Source organism: Pagrus pagrus, assembly GCF_965226575.1.
Source record: "Pagrus pagrus genome assembly, chromosome: 7".
In the NCBI taxonomy this organism is placed as follows: Eukaryota; Metazoa; Chordata; class Actinopteri; order Spariformes; family Sparidae; genus Pagrus; species Pagrus pagrus.
Genome location: NC_140191.1, coordinates 35,127,559 through 35,151,427, shown reverse-complemented (window position 1 = coordinate 35,151,427; position 23,869 = coordinate 35,127,559). Strand labels below are relative to the sequence as shown.

The following is a 23,869-nucleotide window of genomic DNA, read 5'->3' as shown; positions in this document are numbered from 1 at the left end:
AATGAAATGTGTACACATAGGCTCAATTTTATTCAGTGAAGCACAGTATTACACTTCGGGTTAGGGTTAGTTAATTGACTACTTTCACACTCTCAGTATGTTCTAATGATGAGTGAGTTTACAGCCCTATCCACACGTAAACAGGGATTTCTTAAAACTAAGCCTTTTGTCCTCTTGCACACATGTAAACGGCGTGTTAGGTTGAAAATCTGACCTTTTGGAAAACTCTTCCAGGGTGAAGATATTCAACTCTTGTTTTCAGTGATAAGTCTGGACGACAAACAGAGATTTTTGGAAACGATGACGCAGACACACACGTTTATCTGTTTGTAGCATCATTGGCAAATGTGAACTCTGTGTTATGATATTGGGGTACTTGAGTTAATACATTGACAGAATGGATGTTATATTGTTTAACTTTATATTTAGAAAAACACAAATGGATATGAATTCCAGGGGCGGCTGTAGCTCAGTGGGTAGAGCAGGTGACCAGCAGCCAGAAGGTTGCTGGTTCGAACCCCGGCTCCCCTGGGCGGAACTGAGCTACGTGCCGAAGCATCCTTGAGCAAGATGCTGAACCCCTAAACTGCTCCTGATGTGCAGTTGGCACCTTGCAAGCTCTGCCATCAGAGGGCACTGGATGAGCTGGCGTCTCATCCAGGGGTGTACCCTGGCCTTCGCCCGGTGAGAGCTGGATTTGGCCCCAGTAGCCCCGCAACCCCCCAAAAAGGGGGGATAAAAGCAGCAACACCCCGCGACCCCAATAGGGAAATAGCGGAAAGAAAATGAGATGAGATGAGATATGAATTCCCAGTGTATGTGAACGGGCATTAGATATGTGTTTTCAGGTGTGTTGTTTGGATGGAGATATTTAAAAGGAAAAAAATAAAGTTACAAATCAAAAAATACCCGTGTACTATGTAGACTAGGTCTACATGAACAGTCTGAGGTCACTTAGTTGAGAGTTGTCAGTTTATTTAATGGTTACCTTCGGTAAAAAGGTTGGGAACCACCACTCTTGCCTACCATTGTGAGACACAATAGAGGATTGCTTTTGCCACCACCCACCTCGTACATGGGCTTGTTTGAAGGCAAGAACCTATCAAATTAAAAAAGCAAGCAGTGATGAACGGGCCCTCACACCCCCGCGTGTGTCGGGGCTGCCCTGGGGGGGCTGCCAGCGAGGCATTTTGCCCCGGCCATTGCCGAAACCCATGACATATTTCCACCTCTCTTAAAAGTCTCTCTTAGTTTTCGAGTATGTTTAGCCCCTCGAAAACGTGATTTACTTTGGCATAGAGAAAGAAAGAAAGAAAGAAAGAAAGAAAGAAAGAAAGAGAGAGGAAAAATTTCTTGCATTTCATGAGGGTTCACGCACTGTTCGTCGCTAGGGCCCTAACTGCAAGAAAATGACTGCCAGAGGAAAATATGATAGTGATTGCATTTGTGCTGTTCCTTTAAAGCAACACTAGGTAGTTTTTTGACCTTAAAATAATATTTCTAAACTCAGTTAAGTGGTAGAATAAGGGTTAATAGGATGAACGGTGATGCCTCTGCAGCCTGAGGGGGGTCGCACCGGCAGAAACCGCACTGTCCCTGAGCGAGTAGCGACATACCTGACGTAAAGAAATCTAGTGCGACCTGCTTTACGACACGTTTATTCGTTAGTGGATTTAGCCAGCAGCTACTTGGATTTTTTGGAAACCAACGCCATGGCCAAGCCAGCTAAAAAAGCCAAGAAGGTATTGTCTAAGGAGACGAAGAAAAGAAAAAGAGAAAGTGATATAACATGAGCGGGACATGGATAAATATTAGACCAGCTTACACTCGGTGGTGCGAGCTGAAAGAACTGATGGCGACCTAGCCTTGATGCTACTGGATTTGTAAGTCATATATTACATATTTATTATCTTACCGACTTTTACTTTGAGTTGATTAAAGTAAAAGTCGGTAAGATTACTGTAGCTAATATAAGTCATATCTCTGTTACATACGTTTCACTACTATTATTGTAATGCATTACTACATACTATCCTTACCGTTAACCACTACTACTGTTATTACTAGTAGTCACATTTCCATTATGTGCATTTCATCATTATTGCTGTAGTACCTCTTTATGTACTTTCATTCCTGTCAACCATCTATTATAATTGTATACATTGTGATCTCGTTGATCTGCTCTGTACATGCGACATCTATTGCACGTCTGTCCACGTCTATTTTTTCCCTGTTAAAAGGGTTTTTTTTGGGGGCAAGTTTTTCCTCACTCGAATCGAGGGTCGAAGGACAGAGGGTGTCGTCTCTGTACAGATTGTAAAGCCCTCTGAGGCAAACTGTGATTTGTGAATTTGGGCTATACAAATTTGATTTGATTTGATTTGATTTGATTTGTTGTTATGTGGTGTTCATTGGGGCTCTATTTGTACACAATTTATAACCGTAATAAAGCTGGGAGATAATCCGATGCTGTCTGTTTCGATAGCTTGCTCGTTTTCATGTAGTGACTGTAAACAATGACTAACTTACTAAAACACTATGAACGTCTTGTCTTGTAAAGTTGCAGATTCCTTAGTTCATGCAGATAATCATCATAATTGTTGAACAGTGTGGTCGGGAGGTAACGTCAGGCTATTGTTGATATCGGTAACGTTAGCATGCTACTTAGCTACTGTTGTCGTACCGAGTTGGTTGTAGTTATTGCACCAAACACAACGTCAGCTTGCACGTTTTCATGTAGTGACTGTAAACGATGACTAACTTACTAAAACACTATGAACGTCTTGTCTTGAAAAGTTGCAGATTCCTTAGTTCATGCAGATAATCAACGTAATAGTTGAACAGTGTGATCGGGAGGTAACGTTAGCATGCTACTTAGCTACTGTTGTACCGAGTTGGTTGTAGTTATTACACCAAACACAACGTCAGCTTGCATGTTTTCATGTAGTGACTGTAAACGATGACTAACTTACTTAAACACTATGAACGTCTTGTCTTGAAAAGTTGCGGATTCCTTAGTTCATGCAGATAATCAACGTAATTGTTGAACAGTGTGATCGGGAGGTAACGTTAGCATGCTACTTACTGTTGTCATACCGAGTTGGTTGTAGTTATTACGCCGAACACAACGTCAACTTGCGATTGTATTCAGTAACTCCCGAAAACTTAGTTATATTTTCAGATGTTACTAAACACATTCACGCCCAAGCATCGTGTTTTGGAAGTAACTTAGTCGGTGCAATCACTAACCAACTCGGTATGAGAATAATTCTAGCATGCTAATGTGCTGTGCAGCCTATATGCTAACAAACTACCAACTGCTATCTCTTAATCTAGCTTGTTGTTGGCACTCCAGTGAGGTTTTTTCAGACGATTTCGTGATTCGCCGGCTCTGTCAACAAATTCACGTGTATTAATTTTCCCCAGGGATGCTCATACAGCGATAGTATTTACGACTCTAGTAACAGATAATTGCACTTCTCAACCAGCCGGGGGTAGTAATGAGTCCAAACTACCTAGTGTTGCTTTAAAGAACAGATTCCAGCTGTACAACTAAGCCAAAGTCTCAATATACACTTATTGCCACTTTATGAGGCAGTTTAAAAGCTGTGTGTGTGTGTGTGTGTGTGTGTGTGTGTGTGTGTGTGTGTGTGTGCGTGCATCTGCAGACCAAGGCTGCAAGCACAGAGGAAGTTCGCCCAGTCCCCTCCCAGCTCTCCAGGACCACCAGTGTTGATGACATCAGCACAAAGTAACCATGTCAACAGTCTGGCTGTAGTCACTTGTCTGACCAGACGTCGACCCAAGACTGAAGACTTCCTGTCTTTTCTCTGTTTGAGAGGTAAGCTACAAGCACACAACATATTTTGTCTGGAATTGAGTTTGTCACAGAGTTGGTTGTTGAGTCAGTGACAAAGCTCAGCTGTGTATACAGGAACTGTTGATATAAGCTGAAGATGGACCAATGCACAGTTGTGTTTAAATTCATTGAACATTTCTGGGTAGTCAGAGATCCTTTCTTTGTGATAAGAGGTCTTGATGAGCTTCAGTCTGATTCGATGTGCTTTGAAAGGTCAGTCAGCTACAACCCTAGTTTTATGAAAGAGAAAGGGAATGAGTACTATTGCCTTTTCCTGTCTCCAGTCCAAATAACAAAGAAACACTGAGCTAGTTTTTTTTGGTATTATCACTACTGCATCAAACTCAATTGTTCAAATTTACTTGTCTTCTCTTTTAAACTTGAAATGTGGAAATAACAGTCTTTGTTCCCTTCTCGTTTTGCAATTTGTTGTTCCCAAAGTCCGAACTGTATAGGTTTTCAGCACCCACCACATGGAACGATCTCAGATTATTTTGCCACTTAACAGCTTTAAAACTATGGTGAAATCAATTGATTCCAATGTCTGTCTGTGATGTCCAATGTCTGTGTGCAAAAAATGTTTGATCTGATTATTTCACTGAGCTTTTTTCTGTTAATTTGCTGTTGTATCTCTTGGCTTGTCTCCCATGTAAAAGAGCTCTGTGATCTCACTGGGACTAACCTGGTTAAATATAGGCTAAATATTTATTGTTTTACTGTATTAAAGTTACATTACATTACAATTACACTACTGGTTATGTGAAGTCAAAAACTGGATGTCACAAAAGTTTCTGGACTGCCTCCCAACATAGCAAAACACATCCTGCCAACTTTCCAGCTATGGCTATGGTGGCACATGAAGATGCAGCGGCTGGTAGCGTCTCCAAACTATGATACATTTTTGTTTTTGTGTTCTCACCTCATCTCATTTTCTTTTTGCCGCTTATCCGTGAGGGTCGCGGGAGATGTTGCCACTTTTCCCACCCCCTTTCGGGGGGTTGCGGGGTTGCTGGTGCCAATCCCAGTTTCTTATGGGCGGAGGCTAGGGTATATCCCTGGACAAGTCGCCAGTTCATCGCAGGGCCCTTCTGGCGGCAGAGGCTGCCCCACAGGGTGCCAGCAGTTTTGGGGTTCAGTATCTTGCTCAAAGATACTTCGGCATGTAGCTCAGTTCCGCCCAGGGGAGCCGGGGTCCGTGGCCTGCTGCTCTACCCACTGAGCTACAGCCGAGCTACTCATCCAATCATCTCTTCTTTGTTCAACTCCTCATTGAATTTCGCTGACATGGCAGTTTTCCTTACATGGGGCTAATTATGTGCTCTTATCTCAGCTAACATCTATTGCGACTGTCTCCTGAACGGGGACATGCTTTGACCATGGTGGATGCTCGTTATGCTTTAAACTCTCTTTGGAGCAATATGGCTGATGCTCGCTAATGATGTGTTCATCCTTGAGTGAATTCAGCTGCCTTCAGTATGAGCGAGCCTGCTGTTAGACCTCTGAGATAGACTAAGATGACGTCGACCCAAATTTCATTAGGCTCTACAGAAGTGCTCTGCAGAATATGGCCTTGAGCTTTATCTGAACTCCTCACCACCCCTCCTCTGAGTCTCCGCTGACATTCCACACTTATAGGGTTTTACATTACAGCGCTTCAACTGTTATTCAATCAGCTAATGTGGAATAACATACATTTTTATCCATCTATCATGATTTCTTCACACATGATTATTACTTAACACACACACAGCCACTATTATCAACTGATTATTATATCGATTATAGTATTATCATTCAGTGATTACTTATTTTGATTATATTATTCTACAAAAGCAGGTGTTTTGGATTCAGAGCAGCGGTCTTTGAGACCATCACAGCGCTCTGCGCCTTTTCGACCATTCAACCTGAGCATTTCGACTGGCCAAGGGAGGAAGAGAATCGGGAAAAGAGCCATGCTAATCCAGCTTGGTTTAAAGCTGCTGCTGGCTGATGTCTTGAAAAGGAAATGAACAAAAAGATGTCAACCACGTTATCATCACCATCATATTGCTGCTGTTTACAATCACCAAGACGCAGATTCAAAAGGTGTTAATGTATATTTGTATATAAAAAACTGTCTATGTGTGTTCTGTATGTATGGTGAAGGAGTTTATGGGCTGCCATTCCGTTATGCAACCATGTGTTGTATAATGACGAATGAATTACCTTGTAACTTATAGCTTGTACTGTTGGAACACATGAAGCCTGTTGCAAAGAGTCTTTGCGTTAGTTTTGGTAAAAGCTGTTGTGGTAGCATTAGTATTAAAAGTTGAAGTGGATGTAGTAGCAGAAACAGCATTTTTAGCAGTAGTTGTATGGAACCAAATCAGGGCCAAAAGGTGCACAGCTGTTACTATAAGGGAGCGCACAAACGTTTGGATTTCACCTGCCTAGGCTGTAGTGTTTAACCTCGCTGGACGAGCCAAAACTGCCCCGTGTTTACCAAACACATTCCGGATCCAGAGAAGAGCTGCGCAACCCAGTCTCTCATCCCAGCAGAAGTAGGTTTCCCCTCAGAAAACGCCCACTTTGACCCGTTATTTATGCCCACGTCAACTCTGCTGTTTGAACAGCCACTGCAGGACACTCCATGCCTTTAATCCACACCGAGGAAGCTGGATAAAAGATCACAAGCACTACAAGTGAGGCTTAATAAGTGTCAGGGCAGATATTAGAAATTTGCGTGTATTGTATGTTTTTTAGCTACATTGTTGTTAGTTTGTGGACCGCCAGGTCCTTTTTACTGCTGGTTTTGCACTGTAAAACACCGTTTGTCGTCTGCTTTTCTTTGTGCTCATCACAAGCTGATTCAAGCCTCTCCACTCTGTGGGGCTAAAGTGTTAGCTTTGCCGCCATGTGAGCGTACAATAAGCCGCATTCCTATCAAGGATCAGCCAAATGTGATTCGAGGCTGAGTTCGTTCACCGGCCGCTGAGTGATAGGAAGGCGAGTATTGTGTCTCCACAGCTGTTTCTCCCTCTTTGCTATGCTCCGAGCGCTAGCTCCTTTCTCTTTGTCTCTCTCTCTCCACTAACCCACCCGTACACGTACACACATATGTTTGGAGTGACACATACATGTAATCTTATGCCTTGTTGGAGACTTAAGGTTAATGACCTTGCCATAACATTATATAACATGTGTCCCGTGGTAGCACCGCTATAACATTAGATACGGATGTCCCATGGTAGCACCACTACCCTTTTGGAACAGTTACCACTACGTTCAACGCCATCTTGTGTGTATCCAGAAGTGCACGTGAGAACAAGGTGTTCCGCCATGGGTTTGTTCAAGCCTTGTGTGGCTTGAACACTCCATGACATCATCTTCCAAGAGATCGCATCGGCCATCTTGGCTCTCAGCCATCTTGGCTTACTTTCTACACCCGCCATCTTGGCTCTCTTTCTTTGTCTCTCTGACACACACACACACACACACACACACACACACACACACACACACACACATACAAACACCGCATGCTTGTTTGTTGCTTGAGTTTGTCTTACGAGTTTTAGTTTCATAGTTTAGCTGCTGTAGTTGAATGATAGATGTTTGTTGATTGAAGTATTATTGATTATTGATCAATTTGCTACATCAATAAATTATATTGTACAGAGCAGTTTTTTGTAATTATTTTGTGAATATGTTTTGTGGTAACAGGTGGTTGTGATGGTCAGTGCTCGGATACATTTCCTTCACTGTTGCTTTTATTCTAAATGTTTTACAAATATTTACCTTTTAAAGTGAACTCTTCTTTTGAGACTGTTTTTGATCTGGTTATTGTACCCTGATTCCAGGACTGTGCCCTGTTTAAATAATTTATTATGAATTTTAATAATTACTATTAATAATTATTAATTTTTTAATCACCGCACCTGCCCTACCATCAATTTCAACAGATCAAAGTGTAAAATTCCGTCTTGAATTTTAGATAAGCTTGAGTATTGAGTCTCATAGCCTGGTCTGGTGATATGGCAGCAGATACTTCTAAATTCTTTTGTATATAAACTTCACAATCTGGCATATTGTTCTGCTCTTATATGCCAATCATTGCCATGTGTGCTTTAAAATAGCTTATTTTATCATGAGCATCAGTTTTTCCAAACACATGAAAACGTTGTCTATAAAGTGTTGAGTCATACTTCTCAAAGAACCCACATTTCATGAAGGCAAGGTCTTTTAGAAAGGAAAAAATATTTGAGTGAAATATGAAAATAAATTATTTATTAAAAAAAACCTTTATTTGCACTTATTTTTCAAATTAACAAACCTTTTAGCCCAGATTGGGTTCCATACAGTTGTAGCAGTAGTAATAGTAAAGGCTAGTCGCTGTAGTAAAGGTTGCTTGTAGCCGCAGTTGGGGAACCACCAACCTTGTTTTTCCTATTCCAGTTAATTTTTGATGGTGAAATTTTGTTGAGAAAAGCTTATGTGTTTTTGATAACATTCAGCACTTAAAGGTGATGCTCCATCGTCCGCCTTCCACTGCATTCATGTCACAACACCGCTGTTCTTTCAATCATCTGCCCCCTCAAATGGTTGCCAGTTTGTGCACTAGCTAATGTTGTTAACGCTAGATTGCAAATGTATGATTGGGCACATACTGTAGAACTACTGTAGACTTTTTGGCAACTACCAAGACTGTTGATGCTGACCAAACACAGACACCACGTGATACCAATGGCGTTATACAATTGGCTGACAAATCTTTTAGAAGCTGGAACCAAATGTCAGAATTCTTACACAGAGATAAACAAAACAATCATTTTGGACAAACATTGTAAAATTATTTTTACACAGTCATAATAATGTTTTAAAGTAAAGAGAGATTTTTATTCTGCACTTTTCTATAAGTCTGTTTTATATTTAAAAATGATTTGTATGTTTTCAATGTGACCTTTAATATTTTCAAATAAAATAAAAGATGTGTAAAAGTTAAATACAGGCATAAGAGTCCTGTGGTTAGTTCTTAGAGTGCTAAACATTTTAATATTTGAATGGTTTGTGTAGCTGAAAGCATGCAGGAGTAGCATGCAGTGTGGCCCTGTCTTAGTCCCTCCCATCTGAGATGCAGGAGGAAGACAGAAGGAGATAGAAGTAAAAAAAATGTTATAGCCTACTGCTGTATTGTATGCTCTCTTTCAGATGAGCATAACAGTGCTCCTGACAAGAATGTGTTTATTCATGGTCGTACACTTGGAAATAATTATTTGTCGAGGAATATCACACATTAAAAACAATGAAATAATAATTTTCTTCTTTCACTTCAGGTTCAGCAGCGTTGCCTAGCAACGTGGCCTTCTTAGCGAGGGGACGAGCAAAAGAGAAGGCTGGCACTGAGCATCTTACTTCCTGTCATAACACCAATCACAGGACTGTAGCTGAGGGTAAGAACATAAACATATTCAGTAAAACAATAGGTACTTATCTACTTACCTATCGGTATGAGACAACAAAAAGGTAGATTCATTTGTTGAACAAAATGCTTCACTCGCATTCTCTTTGCTTGAATTAATATATATTTTCCTGCCTTTCCATGTGTCTGTCGTTGTGCCTCCGCATCTGCCTTGAAATCATTCAGCGCAGCGAGACTCTAGGTCTCTGAAGGGGAGTGGAGGCTCTGCAGCAGTCAGCTCTTTCTGTCCTCTAACTGCCCGGGCACAAAGGAGGAGGGAGAGAGAGAGGAAAGAGGAGGAACAGCAGAGGAGGAGGAGAGAGGGGCTGGAGGAGGACAGGAGAGTGGAACCTGAGAGACACCTCCTAAGACCTCGCCAGCTCTCCCTACAGGTCAGGAAGACTAACAAGGTCTGATCATCCTTTCTACACACTTCTCTGTCTGAAAGGTATCTGGTTGTATCATCAATTATGTAGGTTGAGTTTGACACTGAGACATGGTACACCCTGTTCAGTTTATTGTGGGGAAGAAAGTGTTCTCTTTATCCTGTTGATCACAATTTTAAGATGACAGAGCAGCAACATTAAAAGCAAAGACGCAGTGATGGCTACACAACACATCCAGCATCTAGTGCAATCAAAACTTAGGTTGTTAGCACCGTCAGGAGTGAATCAGAAGGAAGCTTTTTGGTGCACTCGGATTTTATTGCTGAGAGAATTTTTTTGGTGTCTGTTGTTTTTAAATGATGATGATCAAAGACACACGTCCTGTAGGTAAAACCTAGTGGTACTGCATTTGGAGTCAACAAGGAGTCTGGTAGCTACTCTCCAGAGCTAAGCGGTAACTCTCCTCTCATGCATAATTAAATTTGTTGACATTATTTTAAATAAATAAAAAAGATGCCTAGGAGCTCAGCGTGATAAAAAAAAAGTATATAAATAAATAAATATATATTTATATAAATAGATTGATCAAATCAATAAAATGAAAAAAAAAACTACTTTAATTCATCTGTTGAAGACTACGCATTTTTCTCCACAATACATAAAACTGTCTCCCATATAGATTACATTCTCAGTTCCTCTAGTGCACTCAGACCCAGCCCAGACATATATATCTGATCACAGCCCTATTATATATATTTTGATTGTGGTAAAACCCAAAATAGGGCTACTAGATGGAGGTTCAACTGCAATCTTCTAAAAAATAATGATATTCTAACACAGTTGAGAGAAAAATTGACAGAATTTATTAATTTAGATAAAAATAGTATCTCAGATGTGACTGGTTTGGGCCTCTATCAAGGGTTTCTTGCAGAATAACAGCATATGGTTTAGTTGCCATTAACATAAAAGCAGGCTTCAAAAGATCTCCCTAGAAGAGCAATGTAAGGATCTAGAGAATGACCTCAAAAAGACTTGACTGACAAAAGAAAACAAGCTTAAAACCAAACAAGCATAATTGAATGATTTATTAAGCAGTAGGGCAGAATAAATGATTCATATAACCAAACAAAGTATTATGCTGAAGGTAGCAGACCGAGACATCTTTTGGCAATAACTCTCAAAGAGGTTAAAATGCTTTTGCCATATTTAGACGTGCTAAACATGGAGAAGTATCTTCGACCAAAGAAATAAATGAGACTTCTAAAAATTGTTTTAGTGGATTGAGCCTACATAAATTGTCATGAGAGTACACAAAAACTTTAGACTCCCCTATTACATTGGATGAGCTACTTAAAGCAGTCAAAGCTACAAACAATGGACGTACGGCAGGTATAGACAGCATACCTGTCGAACTGTATTTAGCACTTTGGGATATACTATGACCAGTATGGTTGGAAACAATAAACTACCCTTTTGAAATTGGCTCTTTCCACAGAGACCTAAACACAGCAATCATTACAGTCATACATAAGCCCGGTAAGGAGTGTGCCAATCGCCACCCAATCACAATGATAAATGCTGACCTTAAGATATTTTTCTGAAGCCCTAGCTAGCAGACACAATAATAGGGAATAATTCATCCAGATTCATCCAGATCAAATGGGCTTCATTCGAGGACGTCTTGCTTCTGATAATATTCGCCAACTCCTACACATTCTAAGTGCGTCTCATAAAATCCCGCCTGCATGTGGTTTGTGATTTCTGGATGCCAAAAAGGCATTTGATTGCCTTGAATGGACATATCTTTGGAGGGTATTGAAAGAATTTAAGTTTGGCAATACATTTCTAAATATTATTCAAACGTTATATGTAAATCCTTCAGCCTGATTGTGTGTGGGAGGAGGCTTCTCAGAGTTGTTTGACATAGCACGAGGCATATGGCAGGGGGACCCTTTATCACCTTTAATATTTACTATTTCTATTGAACCACTTGCACATTTAATAAGAAGCTCCATTGAGTTCTCCCCATAACAATATGTGCAACAGCGCATAATTTCCAGCTCGTTTATCTGTTGTCAAAATGAAAATATATTACCCTGCATTAATTTTATTTCCTCTTTGATCCCACTTGCACCCCCTGCAGGATTTTGGCAAAAATTGCTCTCCTTACTAAGAGACTATATTTGGAATGGTAAAAGACCTAATATAAAGTGGTCAGCTCTCCAGTTCAAAAAGACTGAAAGGGGAATTAGCATACTCCAAATATTAAACTGTATCACTGGGCATTTGTATTGAAAAGTCTTACTTGGATTGGATGGAGGAGGATAAAGTTTTGTCATGGAAGAATATAGAGCAAGAGTTAATAGCACTAATGAAGTTGAAGGACTTTCTCTATATAGGTCTGTCAACCAAAAAATGTGGTTTGTATAATGGACCAATTTTAACCTATGTGCTACAAGTGTTTAGAGCTGCAGAAAAAATCCTGAAATTTAAGAGTATATCGTGTAAATCTTATCCATTATGAAAGAATAATCATCTTCTATCTGGGGGTAAACCATTTACTAACAAAGCTTGGGAGGATAAAGTTGTTACTACTCTTCAAGATATTAATGGGGCAAACACAATCCTTAGCTTTGAAGAACTTGTTATATATATGCGCATATATATATATATATATATATATATATATTAGGGGTGGAGCCGAACCCGAATACGGTATTCGGAAAGGCACAAATAACGTGTTTTTTACGAATACTTATTTCGAACAAATACTTTAAAAAATATTTGTATTCGGGAACAAGAAAAACATCATATCAAAAAGCTACGTTTCCTCATGAGACCGCAGTACATGCCTGGATGAGTGAGTGAGTGACGTTCAGGAGTCGGGGGCGGGGGGGGTCGAAACACCGCTGTTCCGACCCCCCCGCCCCCGCAGCTGTCCATGGTGCTGCTGAACCAGGTGACGTTATTTACACTCTGCGTTGTGGCTTGTCTGTGAAACGCGCGCTGCTCAGGGACTGGGCAGATCTGTCCCACTTGCTTTGTCCCTCACTCCGTTGGGAGATCTTCCACAGAGTAAAAGAAATACACATTGTTTTTCTCCCCCGCTCCGCTCGAGCGCGGCTGAACGCGGCTTGAGCCCACTTCACAGGCGCAAGGCTGCTGCAGCCGGCGACCCTGCTGACAGCAGACCGGGGGAGAAAAAAAAATTCTTTGCTCGGTGCTTTGGTTGGGTTTTAGGCAATGAAGAAAGGAGTTGGTTAAGTTTAGTAAAAACACCAGGTAGAGGCCAGAAGCATAATGACCGTTAGCTATAGGCTACTATGTCATATTATTTACAGATCAAGTTTAGTTCTTGGAATTCTGTGCATTAGAAAGAACAGTTCTTTTAAGTATTATTTGTTTTTATTTTGTCTGTTCAACGTCCTCCAACAAGGACGGGTGGTGATGGGGTTCATAATGTTCACAATGATGTTTTATTAGTTGTTGGTTTTAACCATGGATGAGGTAATGGCTGTTATGTTATTTTCTTTTCAATGACATTCTTTGTTACATGTTCATTGCTGGATTTATGGAAAAACATCAACCAATATTGCATATCCATACTTATTATAATGGATAATTAAAGAATACTTACACTATAACGAAAATTAGAAGTGTAACTCAAAATTTTTTTATTTTACTCGAATACAAATACAAATACAAATACCTTTCCCCCCTCAACAAATACAAATACAGATACACATATCGGCTGCTCTGCACACCCCTAATATATATATATATATAATATTGATAAGCACTCTCTTTTCTTTTACTTTAGAATAAGGTCAGCTTGTTAAAGGAATAGTTCACTCACTAGAACGAAATTCAGTCGTTATCGACTCACCCTCATGCTGATGAGAAGTCCGGTGAAGTTTTTTATTCCTCAAAGTGCAGCTGGAGACCCGCGGGGGTACCATCTTGCAGCAAAAATCCATAGAACAGGCGTCAATGGTGTCCGAGACGAAAAGGTCCATAAAACTACACAAAAACTTTGTAATATTCCTCCATACTGCTCGTCCACTGCAATCCAAGTGTCCTGAAGTGGCAACATCCAGAGTTTACTTGAAACAACGTCATTTAATACATTTTTCTAGCCTAAACAGTCAGTATACTATATTTGACTGGAGGCATGCTCCCACGTGCACACGAGTCTCTCTCACAGCCGCTTGCACTACGGAAGCCGCACCAGACAAGATCAACGAGAACTCGCGATAGATACACACCGGTATTTACATCCAGCTGTGAGCGACCGAGTGACACACAAACACAAGAGGGATCTGCCTCAAAAAGTGATTTAAAACTTTGAAACTCACAAACTTGCATTTATCGCGAGTTCTCGTTGATTGGTTGTGGGAGTTGTTGTGTGGCTGTGAGGGAGACTCGCGTGCACGCGGGACCGTGCCTTCAGGCAAATATAGTATAGTGACTGTTTAGGCTAGAAAAATGTACTAAATTACATCGTTTCGAGTAAACTTTATCTCAGCAACTCATATTGTGACTCAGTAGTCTGGGCATGTTCCTAATGAGTTGGCAGATGGTGTCCTGTGGGATCTCCTCCCAGACCTGGATCAGGGCATAAGTGAGCTCCTGGACAGCCTGTAGAAATATTTGGTGTCATCGGATTGCACTGATACATAACGTCTCATAGGTGCTCAATTGGACTTCTTGGTCGGGGAAGAGGGCCAGTCAATGGCTTCAATGGCTTCGTCATCCAGGAACTTACTACACACTCTGGCCACATGAGGCCGGGCATTTTCCTGCACCAGGAGGAACCCACGGCCTACTGCACCAGGTCTTATAATCGCTCTGAGGATTTCATCCCAGTACCTCAGGACAGTCAGGGTTGGCTGTGACATGGAGGTCTGTGCGACCCTCCAAGGATATGCCTCCCCTGGCCATCACTGACCCAAAACCAACCAGGCAGCAGGGTTAGCATGACGGGCAGCATAACATTCACCACGTGGTCTCCAGACTCTTTCACGCCTGCCACATGTGCTCAGTGGGAACATGCTCTCACCTATGAAGAGAACGGGGTGACACTGGCGTACCTGCCAATTCTGGTGTTCTTTAGCGGATGCTCATGGGGTCTGTCAGTTTAGTTAGAAACATGCACACCAGTAGCCTGCTGGAAGTCATTTTATAGGGCTCTGGCAGTGCTCCTCTAGTTCCTCCTCACAAAAAGGAGCAGATACCGGTCCTGCTGCTGGGTTGATGCCCTTCTACGGCCCTGTCCAGATCTCCTTGTGTAATGGCTGGTCTCCTGGTATCTTCTACATGCTCTTGAGACTGTGCTGGGAGACAGAGCAAACCTTCTTGAGACCACATATATGGATGTGCCATCCTGGAGGAGCTGGACAATCTGTGCAACCTGACCAGGCTGCAAGTACTGCCTCATGCTACCAGTTGTGACAAGGACACTAGCAGAACACAAAACTTGGGTCGTTGTCTTGCTTTTGTCTCTCCATTGCACCTGCTGTCACTTTCATTTGCTCCAAAGCAAGTGAAATTGATTCACAATCACTTGTGCTTCCTAAATGGACAGATTGATATCCCTGAATTTAACTTACTTATTGTTAAACTGTGACGATTAAGTGTTCCCTTGATTTCTTTGAGCAGTGTATAAAAGGAAATTGTGTTCTGGCAGGAATACACAAGGTTTTATAAATCAGAATATTTTTTGGGGTACATACATTTCCTCATTTATATGTACGCAAACATTTGGTGTGGATTCTCTGCAGAGTTTATCTCATTTATAAAACAGTGCTTATACCTGGAAATGTGTGCATGTGGATCAGCCTCATAATCCATTCTCTACATTCAACCGCAAATTAGAGGTTTATGAAATGTAGTAAGTAGGGGAGAGGGTTTTTCCCCTCGATCCATTTAACCGGAAAGGACACAGTCAAATAATTTTTTTTTTATTTCTTCACATTGTGTGTGTGTGTGTAGCAGACAGCAGCAGCAGGGTCGGGCCAGGAGGGCTACTCTGACTACATACCTATGTGCATTACAGTGGACATTTTTGTTCACTTAATCGGCCATTGTCCAACAGGTCTCTCAGCCCCCACAAGGTGCATTAATTCTGCACACTGAGAGCAAGAGCCTGTATAACACTACACATTTTTGTCTTTTGCAATCTTTTGCTTTTTTTTTATTGTATTTTAAACCATTCCTCTGTGGTGAGCTTGAATAGCAGGTACAGTAGAAACAAAAACAGTAATAACTGTGTGCACGGCTGACTAATCTAACAAGTCACTGAATAAAGTAGGCTACGTTTGAAAGAGCTGGGGATCAAACCTCCAATGCTGCGATCTGTGGACAAGTGAGTGAATACAAGGGATGTTATCTGTATTTACAATGTAGCCTAAGTCCAAATTTTACAGTATTCACATTCCATCAGCCCAGACTGTTACGTTTTGGCGTATTTTAACAAAATCAACAACAGCTAAAAACAGCCATAGTCCTCACAACCTTGATGTGTTATCACGGGTTAGATTGCCAAAATTAGAACAATAACAGCTTAAATCCCTGAGGAGCTACATTAGCACTAATGATTGTTGCTGTTACCTATAGCTCCCTCAACCAATTTAACGAACATGCACAGAGGGGATTTAGAAGTGGGTATACGCAATGTCGACTGAAAAATAAGAAGTTCTGTGCTGTACACCTGCACCACTGGTTAAAGTTATATCACAAGTTAATCTATATACATCACACTGTACTTATGCAAGTATGAACAGTAACTTAATGTTACAATGTTACTTTAGTTTGTTTAACTTAGTTAACAGAAGAGCTGTTAAAGTTAAATATCAGCTGAAGCAGTCATTAACACAGCGTTAGACTACACACATCTGCTTCCTGTGGAGTCAACCAGCTGAAATACAGACAGCAGCACTCTGCCATTGCTGAGCACATTATGGTCAAATGGAGTATAAAGTAAAATCCTGTCAACAGGATTTTACTGTCATCATCAGGATTCAAGCATTCTGCTGTCACCTAGCGCCTACAGTTATCAAGCGCAGTCCCCCCTTTTACTGCTGCTGCTGTGTCACTGCGGTAACGCAGCGGCAAACAGGTCATATGAAAGGAGAAACATCTGTATGTGCAGGTGCTGAAGATATACAAAGCTGAGTGTGTGTGGCAGACACCACGTCTCCAGGTCACCTGAAAACACAGTTGTGTTCACTATAGTGATTTTAATCACAAAATCTATATGGAAACAAAAAGGAGGTAGAGCTTGTAATTTGAAAAAAAAATTAGTAAACAGACACAGCAATTTTAATTTGAACTAAAATATTCAACATTGTAATCTAACTAATCAAATCAAATCAAATTTTATTTGTATAGCCCAAATTCACAAATCACAGTTTGCCTCAGAGGGCTTTACAATCTGTACAGAGACGACACCCTCTGTCCTTCGACCCTCGATTCGAGTGAGGAAAAACTTGCCCCAAAAAAAAGCCCTTTTAACAGGGGAAAAAAATGCGGAAGAAACCTCAGGAAGAGCCACAGAGGAGGGATCCCTCTCCCAGGACGGACAGACGTGCAATAGATGTCGCATGTACAGAGCAGATCAACGAGATCACAATGTATACAATTATAATGGATGGTTGACAGGAATGAAAGTACATAAAGAGGTATTACAGCAATAATAATGAAATGCACATGGAAATGTGATTACTAGTGATAACAGTAGTAGTGGTTAACTGTAAGGATAGTATGTAGTAATGCATTACAATAATAGTAGTGGAACGTATGTAACAGAGATATGACTAATATTAGCGACAGTAGTGGTGGGTGTCAGGCAGGGCCATGGCAGTAGGCGCATCCATGATCAGGCAGGGCCATAGCAGTAGGCGCATCCACGATCCATGACCCGGGCGCGGCCAGGATCCATGGGAGCCTGTAGGACTAGAAAGCACAAGGACTCCGGGGAAGAAGTGAAGTCAGTGACATGCAGAGATGGGGCATGTATACGGGCATAATGTATACAGATGGAGAGGAGAGGAGGAGAGAGAAGCTCAGTGTGTCATTTGTCCCCCGGACTAGGCCTATAGCAGCATAACTAAGAGCTGGTCCAAGACAGGCCTGGGCCAGCCCTAACTATAAGCTCTATCGAAAAGGAAGGTCTTAAGTCTACTCTTAAAGGTAGAGAGGGTGTCCGCCTCCCGGACCAAAACAGGAAGATGGTTCCACAGAAGAGGAGCTTGATAACTGAAGGCTCTGGCTCCCATTCTGCTTTTGGAGACTTTAGGAACTACAAGTAATCCTGCGTTCTGGGAGCGTAATGCTCTAGTTGGGTGATAGGGTAGTATGAGCTCCAGGAGATATGATGGTGCCTGACCATTAACAGCTTTGTAAGTGAGGAGAAGGATTTTAAACTCTATTCTTGATTTTACAGGGAGCCAGTGCAGAGAGGCCAATACAGGAGTAATATGATCTCTTTTCTTAGTTCCTGTCAGTACACGTGCTGCAGCATTCTGGACCAGCTGGAGACTCTTTAGAGACTTGTTAGGGCAGCCTGATAATAGAGAATTACAATAGTCCAGCCTGGAAGTAACAAATGCATGGACTAGCTTTTCTGCGTCTTTTTGAGACAGGATGGGCCTGATTTTTGCAATGTTACGTAGATGAAAAAATGCAGACCTTGAAATTTGTTTTATGTGGGAGTTGAAGGACATATCTTGATCAAAGATCAAGATACCCAGACTCCTGACGGTGGTGCTGGAGGCCAAGTTAATGCCATCCAAACTAGCTATATCATTAGATAATGCATCTCTAAGGTGTTTAGGACCAAGTACTGTAACTTCGGTTTTATCTGAATTTAACAGCAGAAAATTGCAGGTCATCCAGGTCTTAATGTCCTTGAGACATGCATAGAGTTAAGTAAGCTGATTAGTTTCATCTGGCTTTATTGATAGATATAACTGGGTATCATCTGCGTAACAATGAAAGTTTATGGAGTGTTTCCGAATTATATTTCCTAGAGGGAGCACATATAAGGTGAATAGTATGGGTCCAAGCATGGAGCCTTGAGGAACACCATGACTAACCTTGGTATACAGGGATGACTCATCATTAACATGTACAAACTGAAATCGATCCGATAAATAGGACTTAAACCAGTTTAATGCGGGTCCTTTAATGCCAATTAAGTGTTCCAGTGTCTGTAGTAGAATGTGATGAGAAATGGTATCAAATGCAGCACTAAGATCTAGTAAGACCAGGACAGAGATAAGTCCTTTGTCAGAAGCGATTAGGAGGTCATTTGTAACTTTAACCAGTGCCGTCTCTGTGCTATGATGTGTTCTAAAACCTGATTGAAAATCTTCATATAAACTATTGTTATGAAGAAAGTCACATAGCTGGTTGGCGACTGCTTTCTCAAGGATCTTGGAGAGGAAAGGGAGGTTGGATATAGGTCTATAGTTGGCTAAAGCTTCTGGATCAAGATTAGGCTTTTTAAAGTGAAACTCTCGCCAAAAAGCAACCGAGGCTTTATTTATGATTGGGTATGAGTCAAACCTTCACGTACAAGCACACTCATGACAAAAGAGGCACTTTTAAGATTTACCGTAGTTTCGTTTTGGGGCAAGCTCATTTTGAACGGGAGTACATAGGGCATACCACGACGGCATCAAAATGTCTATTTTTAGACCACTAAGAAGGCTCCACACATCATGAAACTTTACTGGTAGCATCACCAGGGTCTCTACTCATGACACGAGCAGTAAGAACATTGTTTGTGTACACAAAGTGTGTGAAAAAGACGGTTTTGAACTACTTACGCTTAGCTACTGGGACTCCGGCGCGCCGCCGCCATTCCAGGCAAAAAGTGTCGATCTCCGAGTGCGGCCATCATGACGGAGAGTAACGGTGGGACGCAACAACATGGACGTCAGTGTTGCTTTTGACTAACGACAGAACAACGAATTATCCGCGAATTCATCTGGAAATAAGCCCGAGGAGCGTCCCACGCTAAAAAAATAGACATTTTGATGCCGTCGTGGTATGCCCTATGTACTCCCGTTCAAAATGAGCTTGCCCCAAAACGAAACTACGGTAAATCTTAAAAGTGCCTCTTTTGTCATGAGTGTGCTTGTACGTGAAGGTTTGACTCATACCCAATCATAAATAAAGCCTCGGTTGCTTTTTGGCGAGAGTTTCACTTTAAGGAGCGGTCTAATTACAGCTAGTTTAAAGGACTGTGGTACGTATCCTGTTAATAGAGACACGTTGATCATTTCTAGTAGAGATATGCTAATTAAAGGTAAAGTTTCTTTCAGCAACCTAGTTGGGATGGGGTCTAGGAGACAAGTTGTTGGTCTAGATGAAGAAACCATCGAAGTTAGTTAGTGGAGGTCAATGGGAGAGAAGCAGTCTAGAAGTCAAGTCAGAATTTACAACTGTTTCTGAGGTTCCTGTGTTTAAAGATACAATAGTGCCAGTTGAGGGCAAGCGATGATGGATTTTGTCTCTAATAGTTAAAATTTTATCATTAAAGAAGCTCATGAAGTCATTACTACTGAGCGTTGTAGGAATACATGGTTCAGTAGAGCTGTGACTTTCTGTCAGCCTGGCTACAGTGCTGAAAAGAAACCAGGTGTTGTTTTTGTTTTCCTCTATTAATGACGAGTAATAGCTTGCTCTGGCATTGCGGAGGGCCTTCCTATATATTTTAAGGCTATCTTTCCAGGCTAAGCGGGATTCTTCCAAATTAGTGGAACGCCATTTCCTTTCAAATTTCCGTGATGTTTGCTTCAATTTGCGGGTATCCGAGTTATACCAGGGTGCTAACCTCCTGTGCTTTATAGGTTTCTTTTTCAGAGGGGCAATAGAGTCCAGTGTTGTTCGCAATGAGCCTGCAGTGCTATCAAGAAGATGATCAATTTGTGAGGAACTGAGGTTAGCGGCGGAGTCCTCTATTATATTAAGACATGGCATTGAATTTAGTGCCAATTTAATTGCCCTTTATGGGTCCACAGCAAGGTCCAGCAAGGTCGATGACAAACCACACCATTTTACTCATGAAGTTGATAAAAATCTAATGAAATAACATGTAAATTGGCTTTTATTTTGAAACACTTGTGTCATGAGTGTGCTTGCTCCTGTCACAGGTGATTGATGTGAGTGATATTTGAAGTCACAGTGTCATCATGAGGGGACTGAGCCACAGACATGTCAAGACTACAACTTGAGCCGTTGCTTCAGGACAAAACATGCAGAGAAATTCAGAAATCTGTCAGCAGATAAGAAATTCAGGACGGATGAGGAATTGCTAGCCAAGTTACAAAAGCAGCAAGGACTTTTTTATTAAGCTTCATTCAATGAAGGAAGGACATGTAAAAACCAATTGTGTAATAGTTCACAAAATCAACAGTCTTTTCAAATCCATCCCTCTAAACAAGAAAACCCACAGAATTCTCGAAAAAAAATTCAGCCTCTACTGCTCTGCTCCATCCGGACAAAAACTTGATTTTCAGGAGAAGTTATTTTTCTGCTTTAGAGCAATTAAACCATTGAAATGACTGTCTGGGAGTGTACTTATTTATCACTCCACCCTCTATATTCTACTTCAACCAGCCCTTTTTGCACATACCAAAAGGAACCATTGGAGAGGCCCACAGAGACAGATTGCTTTGCACCTGTGCTTTCATGATTAAAATAGGGCCTTGTGTGTTGTTTTCCCTAATGTTTTTTTCTGCCTTTAATTGTATAAGAAGGGTTCTTTCTAGGAAGGCTTCGTGCCTTTTGCTGGAACATTGCTGTTTCTTAACACAAGCTGTTATGATCTTTTTCTTTTGCAGGTTACCATGGTAACTGGATTCTCTGAACAAAGAACCTCCTATGTCAGGTCAGTCCCTCCCTTAAAGCCTAGCACAGTGGTTGGTAGAAGACGATCCCCCAGGCCCTGCACAAGACGTAGCAGAACCTGCAAATCAAGAGGCCATTCCCAAAGCAGATCCCTGCATAACAACCAAGACCTGCCTCACAATCAGTACCTTCCTCTTGACCACCGAACAGTCTCTAACTACTATAGAAACCCCAAGACCTCAAGTAGTATCAAGAACTCAGGAAGACATTCATGCAGGACCACAGCTCCAACATCGTTGACTAATAGTTTAGTCATCAGACAGCTAAGTGAGAACCCTAGGGTCCTGAGGTTGTCCAGACGGAGGAGGGGCCTCCCACCAGACACCAGCCCTACCCCTCTGAATTGGGCATCTTTGGACAATAACTCATCAAAAAAGTGCATGACATTGCAATGCAGCGATCGTGATGTCCCATTGGAGAGTGACTGCCATATTGGTGAGATCCCACAGAGGCAGGCTGACTGTGATAGAGATATTAGTACAGAGTATGTGAGTCATATGGATGAAATCCCTGGCAACCACATTCAAGAACTTGGACAGGGTAGATGTGGCCATGTTGGAGAGATGACACTAGAGGGTTGCATTAGCGGAGACCTACAGGACAAGGTAAATGTTGGGAAGTTAAGATTGGCGAGGGTCACTGGTCTGGAGTCCTCTCAAGAAAGGGTCAACTTTACCAACGTCATCACAAACTATGACCTCAGCCCTGTCAGTGAGCTCATATGCAGACACGTGAGAGAAAAAAGGCGTCAGAGGAATCAGTCTGTGTCATCCACAATCCCTAAGTCAAATACCAGGACTACAGATTCAAGGACTTTTGCCAGAGCTGCTACTGCCAGGCCTACTGTAACTAAAGCTGCTATCAACTCAGTGACATCTAACCACGTACACACTGACTCATTAGCCAATTATTCTGCCAAGCACACAGCTAAAGACACTAACAAGGCTACTGTCAAGGACATAAACAAGTGTACTTCACCAGCCCGCAGTTGCTCTATCCACAGTTCCAACAGTGCCGCAAAAACCTCTTCCAAAGGCACCACAGAGGACTCGACTGAGGACAGTGCACCTGTCAGTAACTACTGTAGGACTTCCAAGGGCTCTGCAAAGGGCCTCACCCAGACTAAGACTACCTCATCCATTAAGACCAGGACCAGCCCAAGAATCCCTCCAAAACACTAACGTTCACCTTCACAGATTCACTATTTATTATACTGAGAATTAACGTTTAGGACAATTAGTGAAATATCAGAAACACCATTCAATACTGTTGATCATAGGTAATGCATCATGATGGCTTATGACTGGTTGGATTGTGATGCAGTGACTATGTACTGTTATCTACATTTATCCATGATTGTGGGATACTTTTAATTGTATTTAAGTAAAAGAGATAATTGGAAGACACAGCATAATGGCAGACACGTGTGGTGGACTGTATAGTGAAAAGTCACTTACTTCAGATGCTTCCCTGCTGTACCTGAAATACAGCTTGATATTCCTGTATTAGATACACATAGGAAGGGCACTGGTTTTATCAAAGCATATAGTTCAACTTAAGTGAAATTCTTTGAGCAGCTTACATAGAAAACTGCAATACATCTGGCAACCTGCTGAGCTCCGAGGCCTTTTGTCAGTCAGGTTACAATACAGTCCTTAGAATCAACCTATTTACTGCCATTTCATTTAAACAGGAATACTTTGTTCATGGTTATCTAGATTTATTACGTAAGTCCTAAAGATTTCTCATCTAAAATCCTTAAAGGATTAATGAGAGGATACATTCACATTTTTCAAGTCTGCCCTAAAAAAAAAAAGAGAATATGAACAGTGACACTTCTTTTACTTGCTGTAATTGTTCCTCCTTCTCATGCTTTGAATTAAAGGATTCTTTTCCAAGTCAATTTCAGATTAATACATTTAGATTGCAAATGTTCAAAATGTTCTTCCCCCGGACCCCCCGAGTGGAGTATCATTTCACATTTTGAATATAATCCACTTGGACTCAAGGATGAAGTGGTTAGATCTTGGCGGTCAAAGGTCAAGGTCACTGTGACCTCATGGCATCCCATTCTCATGAACCCGATATCTCAGAGACGCCTTGAGGGAATATTTCCAAATTTGGAGGAAGTGTCCAATGAGTTGGACTCAAGGATGAACTGCTGACTTACATTTTTACAACTGATATTACATTATTGTTATTACAGTGAGAAAATGAACCACTGGGTACTTGTACTGAATTCCAGGCACCATAACCAGTGTTAGTATGTGT

General features: G+C 41.4%; 1 protein-coding gene across 3 annotated transcripts in view; it reads left to right on the top strand.

Moving 5' to 3' along the window:
• Nucleotides 1-23,501, top strand: part of LOC311260379 (uncharacterized protein) — a 30,819-nt gene extending 7,318 nt beyond the window's left edge. For 2 of the 3 annotated variants that reach the window (XM_084358132.1, XM_084358131.1), the window contains exons 5-8: nucleotides 3,669-3,841; nucleotides 9,172-9,288; nucleotides 9,483-9,706; nucleotides 21,532-23,501. In XM_084358132.1, the coding sequence (XP_084214258.1) occupies nucleotides 3,669-3,841; nucleotides 9,172-9,288; nucleotides 9,483-9,706; nucleotides 21,532-22,779 (1,762 nt within the window). In that variant the 3' untranslated portion in view covers nucleotides 22,780-23,501. The remainder of the gene's footprint in view (nucleotides 1-3,668; nucleotides 3,842-9,171; nucleotides 9,289-9,482; nucleotides 9,707-21,531) is intronic. The other variant, XM_084358133.1, reaches the window with a different exon arrangement.
• The last annotated feature ends 368 nt before the right edge of the window (nucleotides 23,502-23,869 follow it).